Genomic DNA, 13,043 nt, shown 5'->3' on the forward strand with positions numbered 1-13,043 from the left:
CTAAGCCTTTCTCTCTTGAACTTGCTAGAGTGGTTCATGGGATTACTGCCCCCATGTCCCTTCTGCCTGCTGTTGGAGCATAAGAGACTGAAGCATCACAAATGCATTTTCCACATAGATGATGATTTTCAGATTAATTTTATTCTTCATGTTTATCCTTAAGGTAATTTTCTACACAGAACTGTGGGAAAAGAAAAAAAAAAAGGGGGGTTCTGGCTCATATGCAGTCTACATCAAAAGTTAACAGAGCTACAAACCAGTTAAGAAGCGAGCTGACTGACCTAACCAAGAATCATCTGGGGTGTCCTGAAGGAAAAAAGAAATGACTGAAATACATTAGAGAAGAAAAAATAAAAAACTAAAGTCCATACTGTTGTGCTAAGCTGGCCAGAGCATGTCCACTTCACCCTGTTTAGGGTGAAAGTGTCTAATATTATAGCTGGCTGGAAAAAAAAAAATGCAGGAAAGTATATTCTAAAGTTGTGAACATTTTCCAAGCTTTTTTCTGTTGATAGACAGTGCTGCTGACACGCCACACTAGCAGATAGCAGAAGCCGCAGTCACTCCCTGGTTACGAAATGGCTCCGTGTCTGGGCTGTGCCAGTCGCCATGAGGCTCATCGAAAGAGTGAGACTGTCTGAGAATGCAGGGTGTGAGGGATCCCCTGGCAGCCACAGGGAGCGACAAATCAAGGGGTTATTTTCATCAAAGTGATAGAAACAGAGTTGATCAAAACAAGCAGAAGGCACTGTTCTGTTTGGTCTGTACACTTTGTACACTGCCACTTGGGAACTTAATTAGTCCGCATGCTTCATGTTTCTATCTTTAGCCTGATGGCATACAGCTGTTCTTTTCAACATCGATGCCTACTGCCCTTTCCCTGCTGTTGGGGTGCGACTGTAAACAGAGAAGGCAAGATTGCCTCAAGTTTAACCCTCTGCTGGTACGGCCTCGGCTTACCGACGAACTGCAAGCTTGGGGAGATGGAGCAGCGCCGAGAGAGGGCCTCCGTTAACCCCAGGGAGGGTGGCGGGACGTTGCCATTGCTGCTGGACACCAGCCTCTTGCCCGATTAATTAACCCAAACAGCACCGGGTAAAGGTGTCTAAAGGCAGGGCCTGTGCTTATTGCCTAAAACATTAAGTATTGGTCTAAATCATGAGGTAAATTTTTTCATTACCTCATGGGAGTTTTGTTTAATTGCAGTTAGGGGAACGCTGCCACAGAGGGACGGATACTGCAGCCTCACAGTGCTCATCCCATCACAGGCCCACCCTCCAAAGCCAAAATGACAAAAACCAATGTACCTTTTTGAAGGCAATCGTACCTGTCTGGGTGAGGAGGAGGCATTTCGAGTCACTGCCAGCATGAGGTGAGGGGGCAGAGCTGGTGCTGCCCCGGGGGCTGTGGTGGCGGCAACTGCAGCTTCCCACCTCAGCTGAGGTGGCCCCCGTGGAGCCTGCAGGCACCTTTCCAGAAGGTTCCGTGGGGGCCACCTCAGCTGGGGCAGGTTTGGGGCAGAGGAACAAGCCCTGTATGTGAAAATACATCACAGAAGTATGAAAGATTATAGCTTATTTCAGGGTATTGAGGCCTGGCACAGAAGATCTCCCACCATGACAGACGGTGGCCAAGATTGTGCAAGGATTTATGAACAACAAAAAAAAAAATAATCCATCACTGAGGTTGTGATGGTGTGTTCAGGCTGAAGTGCAGGAAAGAAACACCTACTGAAGATGCCAAACTGGTAGTGGAGGCCAAACCTGAGGAAAGACTCAGCGATGAGGCGTGAGCTCCCACTTCTGGTTGCCTATGTGTTAAGCATCAAGATGAGCCTTAGCACCCCTGCACCCAGCAGTTACAGTGCAGGAAGAAATACAAAGCTGTCTTTATAGTCTGAGGCTGCCAACAGAGGAAAGGAATGCACCTCTGCAGTACTTCCAGTATATGAGTCTGCAAAATCCCTTCACTTATGTAATTTCTTGCACAGGGTGTCATAACCTTGCACTTTCAGCTGGAACATTAATTTCTCCCCTCTGGAATGCAGCCGGCATCCCCAAGCCCAGCCGTAACCCCCCATTTCAGGGAGCAACTAATTTTTCTGAGCAGTTAAGAAGTTACACCTTTGTCTGCTCCCAAGATTTACCCTATCAGTATCCTCCACCTCCTGCCTCCCCTCCATCAGTTTTTGTCTCTTGTAATCATTTTTTCTCATATTCTAGAAATTCCTGCTTCACTACTTTGACAGTGATGTTAATGTCAGGTGCTGCATATCATGCCACACTCATGAGTTTTACATTCCTGCAACATGGCAGACTTTGATACAATTACAGCTTGGCTACATATCTTAATTTATGTTACAATATTGCTGTAGTGATATCGGAGACAAATGTTTAATTCACAGAACCTCAGTTTCAAACTGCAGTCCCTGAATGCAGACAGCAGACTTCAATATTTTTTCATCAATTTCTTACTTCATAAAAATCAATTTTTGTAGAGTTTTTACACTGTACATAAAAGACTGTGGCATCAATTAGCCTTAATTCTTTTTTTTTTTTTTTTCTTTTTTGGAAACCTCTTTGTAGGAAAATCTCATATTTCAGCAATTTGCATTATCCACACAATCTGCTTTGAAGTTCTAAGTTATGGTAAGAAAAGGATCCACTTATCTGCACATAAAAAATGTTCAAAGCTTATAAATTCCCTGAAACAGATGTACATTATCATTGGATTTGCCTTCCTCTCTTTGCTGTTGCATGGCTAATAGAGTTTCATGTGCCCCCTCACATCCTCCCCATTTAGCATCTTTTCTCTACAGAAGCATGCACCCTACTGTGCCAATCCACACTTCAAAGATTTCTGTCTATCTATTAGAAACAAAGCACAAAGTGAGAACATATGGCCCCTTTTAAATTTCCCACATTTAAGTCAATATCGTTTCTTTTCTCCTTTGGCAAAGAAACATAATAAGGTTTATCTTCTCTCTTCCTAAATCTGCTGGCTCTCTCAAACTGCTCGTGCCAATTCAGCAGTTACTTTGCAGTATCAGACTTGGCAGCACATATGAAAACAAAATCTCTAATTTTTTAAATTGCTTTTATTTCTTCAGATCAAGAAGATGCATTTAAATGATGAAAATGGACAAAATGTAACTGCACACTTTCAGATAAGTGGATTTTAAACCCATGAAAGGGCACAGCAGAGAGTCAACATCAAAAAATTGTCTCGTTCAAGTTCTTTTCACAGTGACATCTTTCCAAACGCTTCCTATCATTGACTAAAGGGATGGAAGACCATTTTGGAATCTAAGGCCTTTCTGAGTATGAGCATCTGCTTGTCTCACGTACCAGACCATCGGCAGAAACTGCGGTTAAGGGGAGGGATTAAGCAGTACAAGAAGTTGATGACCCTCTTGAGAAAAAGGAACAGTTGCTTGCCTCAGAATCACTTTGGATCCTCAGTTTTCTTTGTCAGGGTTACAGACATAGCGAACCTACCTTTTGTGTGCCTGGAAGATGAAATTTCAGACCATTTCTTTGGAGTGATTCCACCCTGCACATCCTTGGGGAGGTGGGTAACAGAGCATGCAGGGTGCTTATGGTGAGGTCTGCTGTTCAGAGGATTTCCTTTACATTTGTTGGCAATAAAAGCAGTATCTATATGAACAAAGGCTCCAAGTAAAATAAACTTCATTAACTGTTGTTAGAAAGATCAGCAGACACATAGTACCCTGTGAATACTAAATTTATGACTCAGTTATAAGGAAAAGGGTTGCAGTGATGTTTTTAGCAGAGCAAGGTATGAAAGTTTTGCCCTGCTCCTGAAAACACTATGACTTACTCCTTTAATTCATAGTCACTAGCTAAAATGATTCTATATTTCAGATACTTAAACTGTCAAGATTGTAATCTTTAAATTAATTGATTTTAGCATCCATTTATTAGACCAGGAAAAGTCTTATAAAAACCTGTCCCTGATCAGTGCAAGCTATGAATGCCCCATCACAGACCTGATTCCAAGTGAGCGTAAATTGCAGTACCTCTGTTTACATCTGCCAATTCAGTAAAGTGCACAAAGTTTCCACTGAAACCCATGGAAGTCACATGTGCAGAGCCATTGAGGGCTATGGCCTTAACAGATGGCATACTCAAAAGACAAGAAGTTGTGATTATAGACTTCAAAAGTAAAAAATATTCCCTGAGAAGGCTGTAAAGAGACAGGAAGAATGTGAGGCCCACAGTGCTGCTTTTTGCTTCCCTTCATACTTTTGCACTTACTGGAAATTTCGAGTCTCTGTAATTGAGCTTTTCCTCCCCTCCACTCCTTCTAGGGTGAGAGGGTTAATTGCTTTGGACTGAAACCTTACAATTTTCGAACTCCTGCTTCCTAATGACAGACTGAGGATGCAAGGATGCCCTGGGTACACAGCACACAGGAGTCTATGCAGCACTCAGAGCAAGGATGGAATAAATAGCTCCAGACCCCATGGCCATGGGTATCTATAAAGCACCATATCTACGACTTTAAAAATCAACACTGCCCAAGTGAGACCTTAATGCTAATTGCCATAGCATTTTACTGTTTATCTTAGTTGAACTAGCGTTACCAGTCCTGGTTGTTAACAACCTCAAGTGGCACTTTATTCATGTATCAACAGTCTTATCCTGCGAACAAGCAAGCGAAGAACTATAAACACCCACTCCAAAGTCACTTTGTAGGTTTAAGCTAAAGCCCACAGAAAAAGACCATTCACAGAACTTCAGTGAGAACAGACAAAATACAACCTCCAAACCAATGCTTTAAACTACAAAGTTTTATTTGTCTTTTTAAACTTGTAAACCATAAAAAGAGCTTATCAAATATCTGAAATTAGTACAAGAAAAAAATGATGACTCATATAGCAAACTGCATTTGAAGGTCCAAATTCAAAGACACGCATGGGGCTCTTCTGGCTTCTATATTTGTGAAGATGAAGACAAATTTGGCCCAGTTTGTTAGGTGTTTTATTAGAAAATTCACAAAGCCTTAATGTGCTATACTTCGTGAATAGAACAAAATGGGAAGGATTAAGTGCAAGAATAAGTATTCAGCACCAGAAGGATCTGAACCCCATATCTTCAACCACAAAGTACAGGCTCACCAAAAGAGTACATCTCTCAGCTGGTAGCAATTACAGGCTGCTTTGTCTATATGGACCAGGCACTCAAAGGAAGACACAAACCCCACTTCATAGGCACGTCGTAAAAAACAAAAAGCACAGTGCGCATAATTACCAGTATGCCTGACATTATTAATGTTTGCCCATTGACAAATTTATGAAGCCCCTTAACATTATGTCTTCAACATTCTTATGAAAATTCTGGAACTTCCTACTCTCAGACCCTGAAATACTAGGCTGATGAGACAGCCAACAGGTCCAGTCTGCCATTTCTGTGATATAAAGATTATACTTCATGTCAGTAGATTTCACAGGCATAGTTAGTGCTTAGCGTTTAGAAAAATCAGGACAGACATTGAAGCTTCAGGCAACATTTGACCGACTTATGTGTGTTTGTAATCAAACAGGAAAAGAACCAATGATATTAAAGAACATTGAAAACATCTATAGAAACACCTCCGCTTCTGAAAAAATTTCCCTCAACTTGGACAGGGATTCTGGAAACTGGGGCATCATTTCTTATTCTGCCACAGCCTTCGTGGTGATTATCTACAGCTTTCCTCCCTTGCGCCTCCCACTGCACACTGGAGATTGACCTCTTCTAGAAAGTCTTCCAAGCTTTCCCAGTGAAAAGCATTCTATGAACCACTGTTGCTGTTTTATGAACATTAAATGCACCATAAAAGATACAAAAAAGTAATATGAATATAGCTTCTCCATACAGTATTTTCCTGTCTCTTGTCTGTCTCCCCCTGCCCCTCTGTTGGACAGTTCTGTGCTATCCCTACGCTTTTCAAATTTCTCCATCCTTCCCTCACCAGTCTTTCTTCACCACTCTAACCCTCACAGTAATCTGTCTGAATAGGCTTTAAGTCTTGCTATTTTAAAACGAAGAAATTAGAAGAACTCATCCATATAACTTCTATCATTTTAGCTCGGTAGGGTCGAATTATCTAGAATGATATAGAAACATAAAAGTAAATTAAAGCATCATTGAAGACCTCATTATTTAATAACTATAATCCAAACTTCAAATAAGATGCATTTCAATGTCTACTGAATAATTTCAATATAAAGTTATTTGCTTTTCTACTTCTGTTCCTTTTAGCTCATTTTGAGCTCATTTTAAATGTACACAAACCAAAAAAATCCCCAAACAGCCCCTTCCAAGTCAGATCAACTAAACATCTGTCAAATATGCAAAGAACATAAATTATCATGTGATAAATAGAGGCTGGTTCTGCTGCTAAGTGCATTAGAAAATAAGAGAAATCTTCTTCCAGAAGCTACTTAGAAAACACATTAAGTTCAATTTTTATTTCATGGATTTTCAAACATGTTTCTGCTTGGTACATTTTAAAAAAAGAAGCCTGACAACTAGCAGGGTGCTGAATATGACTTGGTTCCCAGCAAAACCATGAATAAGTCATGTTTGAAAACATATTTTCAGATCTTGTTGAATTGCATCAAGGTAATTAAAGGTGAGACTTGATTAGCTGACATGTTTCCAAACATGAACATTCTTGCTTGTACTCCAGGCAAAAATTATGGTGAATGCTTTTGCAAATTTTCTAGCATGATGAATTTTTCTCAAGTCTAATCTAGGCCCCAAGGGGCCCAACTTTCCTGTTAATTGGAATACAGATGAAATCTGTCTTTGAGTAATTGACGTACACAATGACATATGGAGAAGAATAAGCATTCATCATATCTGTATATTTATGTGGCAACTTGTAGACTGTTGAGCATACACAGTACTTCTCCCTTTATAAAAGATGACCTCTGTCAGAATCCATCTTGTGCCATTCACTAACTTCTACCAGAGGACACACTCACACACACACATATATATCTATATACACACACATACTTCTTTAAGGTACTTCAGCTGTACTTTGCTGTTCTGTGTTCATGATGACTAGAACGGGAAGGCAGTTATAGAGGTCACATATGTGGCTTTTTAATTTGGTATGGTCTTAAGGTGCTGGTATGCCAACACTCCAGGAGAACCTGTACTTCATCATCCAAGGGCAGAACTGGGTCTTAATTTCTAACAGTGACTAAATGACGTGGATGTTTCAAAGACATTTGGAAGTGCCTTGAGGTCCTCCAATGACATGAGTATAAAGCACAGTATTTGCTGCTAATCTTCATTAATTTACCACCTTGATCTCTTACTGTAAACTTCCATTTAATATTAGCTACTATAAAACCATCAGCAGTAAGATGCATAAAAAATAAATACTGAAATCACTGTCTGCACATTATGTAGACTTCAAACCCACATTCCTGGAATTAAATTATAGGCACCCTCAAGCCAACGGGAATCTGGCAGTCTTGCCAGAGATTTCACTGGGACAGAGATTTTATTTCACTATCTTTAGCTTAGTTTACTTTGTATTAGGTGCTCATGAAGTTGTGAGAAGAACTTAGCAATCCTTTTAAAAAATCTGGTTTCCCCAGAATTGCAGCTGGTAGAGGCAAGCAAAATTTTTTCAGTTGAAATTATTTCAGCAAATAGTGCAAATTTTGGGATTGGCTTAGTTTTGCTGAATTATTTTGTGCAAAAACAGAAAAAGTAAATGAAAAGGCTGAAGTTTTAATTTGAAATTACTTCATGCCACTCCATTTTATTTTTGAATAGTAATAATATACTCAACCGATTTTTTTTTTTATTGTAAATGAAATGTTTTGTTTAACCAGAAACAAATCTATTTTAAATTTTGATTCAGCCACAGTTTTGAGCAACTTAAAATTACACACACATACACACACACACACACATATATATATATATATGTAAAAGTTTTCAGAATTAATAAGAAGCTGAAAAATCAGTTACTCAACACAGGTCTAACAGTAGAGGACAAGAAATTTAGCTTTGAAACTTGATAGTTTAAATATAAAATCAAGCCATACCCAGTCCATACCTTATGGCCTGATCCCGTTCCCAAAAATGTTAATGCAAGCTCTTTCATCAGTGGGATCTGCAAGCACTGACAGCAATTGCAATAAGCCCCTGAAATCCACAAGAAGAAGGAAATATACTTTCTGAACTAGTAAAACTTTAATTAACAGGGGGTTCTCTTGGCACAGTTTTTGCTGTTAAATAAATAAAGTATTTAGTCAAAACCATCTATATTTACTATACAAAATACTGAAAAGCAAACATTTTTAAAAGATACAGAAATTTAAGGTTCTGTGAAAAGAAACTGTGCTACATGTTATTCACACTTAATGCATGTAACAACTGCAACACAGTATTTAGATACTGTAGGTTCATACATGGCTGGTGTAAAGTTTTAGTATGGGGATGCCACGTTATTAAAATGTATTTGCATTTCACAGAATCTGCACAAGGTAGAATTTGTCTTTCAAATCTCCAAATATAATAAACCAAAGCAAATCAATACAAGGTTGTAACCAACAGCCGGTTGTGTTACATTTCAGAGTTGACTTGGCACAGCAGGTACTGCACACTTTTCAGTCAGATGGGGTTTTGTTCTTGGTGCTGTTATCTTTTCCAGCAAAGTATCTTTGGGTGAAAGAGCATTTATGCCCCTTTGCTGGCCCTTCTTAGAAAAACCCACAGTTCTGAAAGCACTCTAGTTTTCCAAAACATTTTCTGGTTTTCAGCAAAAATCAGCATTAAAAAAATTGACTAAGAAACAATTCCCACCTCCCAGTCTTTCTGGCAGATGCTCTACTGAAAAGAGAACAGCTTTAGTTACATATTCAAAACAAATAGCATGGCATCCCTTCTTAGACGGAATGTACACTTGTGTGTTTGCATGCGGTATAACATAAGTCACTTGAATACATCAGACTGTGTTAACACACTATAATATAAATAAGCTTATTCCTTCTACTAGACATATAAATGCCTTTTTTTTTTTTGCAGTCCATAATTATATATACATTGAAAAAGAATGATACACAAGCAGCAAAAAAAGCTTAGACTAGAACAATTCAGTGGTAACTAACCAAATTTGTGGCCTTTTCATATTTTCAATACAGAAAATTCTGCATATAAATATTTTTTGGACTTTAGGAATTTTAAAAATAAACAGAACAGTATAGTTGTCACACAGATCAAACACATTTTTAAAACATTTTGTTAGATTTAACAGAACACACTGTTGACAGCTAAAAATAAAATAAAATAAAATAAAATAAAATAAAATAAAATAAAATAAAATAAACCAGATTTTTTAAGAAGGTCTAAACAACTACCTGCTCCAGGAAGACAAGAGATGGACCTAATTACCATGAAGCAGTGATTTTATTCCAATTCCACAAGAAGGCAAGGCTTTCCACTTTTCTTTCAAAGTTGATGCCTCCACATTCTTAGAAAGGACAACTCCCTCTAGAACTGGTCAGCAGTAAGGTAATACCCCAGTTTGGACTGATCAAAACTCTAGTCAGAAAAAAAGTACCCTAATCATAAAGGGCTTATAACAATGTGGGATAGTTATATTTTACAATATATACTATAGACAAAATACCACAACATTTAAAATAATTAAAACCAAAAGCAAATATGTTTATAGAACAATTATGTGTTCATGTGAGAAGTTCTCTAATGTTCCAAAAGCAACGTTGGTGTTTTTCAGTCACTTCCTACCTGCAAAATGGTGATCTGTACAAAACCCAAGTGAATGTATTATAAATCTGGGCCCCACAGAAAGTAAAACTATAATGTACTGACCCTTTTTTTCACTTTTCCAATTTGCTTTTGACCTTCAGTTTTCTCAGCAGTCAGTAAGGTCTTGTGAGTATGGTCTCATTCTTCTTCATAGAATGGAAGCCCTTTGATACAGAAAAAGTAGAATAGGCCAGAATGATTGTGAAATATATTTTTTTACACATTGAATTGTCTCTAACATGGGAGAAACACAAATTGGTAGATGCTGGGGAAATTTAAATTGGAGGCATCTAAGAAAATGGCATGGCATATGTTTCTAACAAGTCATCATTGTGGAAAAAAAATTATAATGTTAATATTCAAACCACAGATTTCTAAAACACAACAAAATGTACCTGAGAATGTGCATATTTATATATATATATTTATATTTATATTTTATATATATTTACCAACATTTAAAGTGAGAAAGTATATTTTCCTCAATTCTTTCTCAAAACAAAGAACTGTGGATTTAAACAAAACAAAAAATCCAAACAACCCCTCTCCTTCTCAAACCCCCACGAATGATACTTATGGCCCAAGCACTAAAGTCTAGTAATGCTTTTGAAAACCCCATTTCACATCCTCCTCTTTTCAAATGGTTACCCCAAACAGAAGGGAGAGTAAGCAAGAGAAAAAACAAAACTAAAAGAAGTATATTTAAATATTACCCAGTATATAACAGACTGTACTTGTGTCAGTGAAGAATCTCCAGGAAAATAAAGAGTAAGTCGTACAAATGTAGCTCTGTTGACAAGTATAGCTAATATTTTCTTGTAATTATTACGATAATTTGAAAGGATGTGAACACAAACAGGCTACATGAATGCAGTATATTAAAATCCCCCCCCCTGTAGCACATTACAATCAATAAAAAGAAAATAAAATCTGAATAATACTAGAGGTAGCAGCTGTTTGTATTTTCCATTATTCTGAGTATCTCTGGAGTCCAACCCTTCGAACATTGCTCCCCTGATAAAAGGCTTGTGTGCGATCAGCCGACATACAGCAGAGTGGTAAGCCAGATGTCTGCAATAGTGTTTGAAGTATCTTTCCCACTACAATGGAAGTAGTACTTGTAAAGAAGTGCGCTGATGACCTGTATTAAATTACAGCTCAGAAAGCTATGGCTGTTTGCTGTTTTACAAGCCACTTTTAAAACACAAATAAAATTCACAAGGTGTTTAAGTAAGCTATGCAGTTCCACAACATATAAATACGGTAACTTTCAAGAGTTCCATATAACTTCTAAAATATATGCTAGCTGAATATTAATGGAGTAACAATAATATTAATCATAGTAATGCCTTAGTTCTGGTATCACAAGAACACATTTCCTTCATATGGGATGATTCTTGGAGGATGTTGGTGGGATCTCTTCTATGTCTGGTAGAAGTGATGGTAGTGGTGGTGGTGTTCATGGTGGTGGTGGTGTTCATGTCTTTGAATCATTTGTCCAACTTGGCCTTCATATAAAATGACTGTGGGCAGGTCTCTCACATGTTCCTTTTCCACAACTGTCCCTGGAGACTGGAAGGATTTGCACATTTGGTGACTCTCCTTTGCCCTCTGCTTATGCTTCTTGTGAACCTGTTGAGATTGCAAGGGGAGGTAAGGAAGATTCTGGCCCACCCGTGCACTTGGGGAAGCCATCGGCATGGGCGCCCCTTGAAAAGGCTTATTTCTGACTGCCCTTCCAGGATGTACAGGGGCAACGTTTTTGCCCTGGGCCTTGGGAGACCTCACAAAGTGCTTGTTTGAGTCCTGGTTCCGGAGCCTCTGTTGGATTTCTGCAATCTTGGCATAGGAACTTTCAGCCAGATTGATGTGGCTTGTATCCACCACTTGAGATTTCCTATGGTGAGCATGGAAGGTTTCAGGTTCATGAGAACGGGATCTAGTCTGATTCACAACTCTGCTTGGTGGATCATGTTTTTGAGCTGCTGGAGGAGATCCTAGGAAATAACAAGCTGAGTTAGTCATCTAGTATTTCAAAGTTTTAATTATTAGCATGCAGTTGGCAGGGATAGCATTATCGGCAGAGTGAATTTTTCTTAAGGAAGTGAATGCAATTATAGCTGTCTAGTTTAATTACATTTAATAATTCTGACTAGTAAATAATACACTTACAAATATACCAACATATCTATATAAGAGTGAGAGTGTGTGTGTGTGTCTGTGTCTGTCTGTCTATATAAAAGTCTTTACATTACTTTATCTTGGTGATCATCTATCTGAAAGTCACCAAAATAACTGTGAGTGGAATAGTAAAATCTTGGCAGAGGACAGGGAAAGGGAGGAAACACAAATCCCTTTGATCTGGGGACAGAGGCCAAAATTCTAGGTATGAACCCACAGTCTCCTATTTTTGTGTCAGTAGTGAGTATAAAATATAGACTGGTATCATCCTGGGAACGAGCTCCAACGTCCAAAAATCAGTCCTTGCCTCGCCCATAGACTAAACTTAATAATTTAGATGTAAAGATTGTTTCCTAGGCTCACCTCCAAGTTTAGCTACACAAACAAGTACTTCAAAGCAGGCTTGCAGCACATTAGCCACTCTGTTGTGATACCACCTTCACCAGTAATTATCTTCCAGTATTCACACAGTCCTATTCCTTACAGTAAGTCACTACAGACAAATCACAGAGGTTCACAATTCACCTCCCCTGATGTGGAACATGCAACTGAAGAAAAAGACAAAAAGGTTGCAACATAAATTACCTGGCCCAAACTTAGATGTGTAGTTTTCTATTCCTGCAAGATCCAAATAGTGGTTTCTCCTTTCAATGTTCTCATCAACACAATGACGATAGCACCCACTTTGCCCTGGATTGTTCTCACTCTGGTGATATCTGTCAGCAGGAAGCAAAATTACAATTCAGCAGAGCTTCTTTAAAGTTGTTATCACCATCTGCAAACCAGCAACTAATGGCCTCTTTGAAGTGACAGGAGTTGCTCACAAAGAAACAACAAATGCTTGAAATTCTGGATGACCGGATTTGCTAAATCGATAGGCCTGAACTGACTGTTCTTTCCCCTCATATAAATCAACCCCGATGTTGCAAAGCAAAGGAGGCTTTCAAATTGCATCACACATGCAAAAACAAATAAAAATGCTCCTAGGGTTTATTACATTCTGTCTTAGGGCCAAACCATTCAACTGATTCTCCAATTTGGACATGCCAAAGAAAACCT

The 13,043-nt window shown here is 38.6% G+C and overlaps 1 protein-coding gene across 3 annotated transcripts in view; it reads right to left on the bottom strand.

Annotated features, from left to right (window-relative positions):
* Positions 1 to 7,823: 7,823 nt before the first annotated feature.
* The window catches only part of NKD1 (NKD inhibitor of WNT signaling pathway 1), a 111,653-nt gene continuing 106,433 nt past the window's right edge, over positions 7,824 to 13,043 (bottom strand). For 2 of the 3 annotated variants that reach the window (XM_032998939.2, XM_032998930.2), the window contains 2 exons: positions 12,570 to 12,700; positions 8,211 to 11,800 (listed from right to left, as the gene is read on the bottom strand). In XM_032998939.2, coding sequence (XP_032854830.1) covers positions 11,226 to 11,800; positions 12,570 to 12,700 — 706 coding nt within the window. In that variant the 3' untranslated portion in view covers positions 8,211 to 11,225. Of the gene's footprint in view, positions 8,178 to 8,210; positions 11,801 to 12,569; positions 12,701 to 13,043 lie in introns of those variants that run through there. The other variant, XR_004408003.2, reaches the window with a different exon arrangement.

The sequence above is a fragment of the Tyto alba genome, unplaced genomic scaffold (assembly GCF_018691265.1).
Source record: "Tyto alba isolate M040663 unplaced genomic scaffold, T.alba_DEE_v4.0 Super-Scaffold_26, whole genome shotgun sequence".
Lineage (NCBI taxonomy): Eukaryota > Metazoa > Chordata > Aves > Strigiformes > Tytonidae > Tyto > Tyto alba.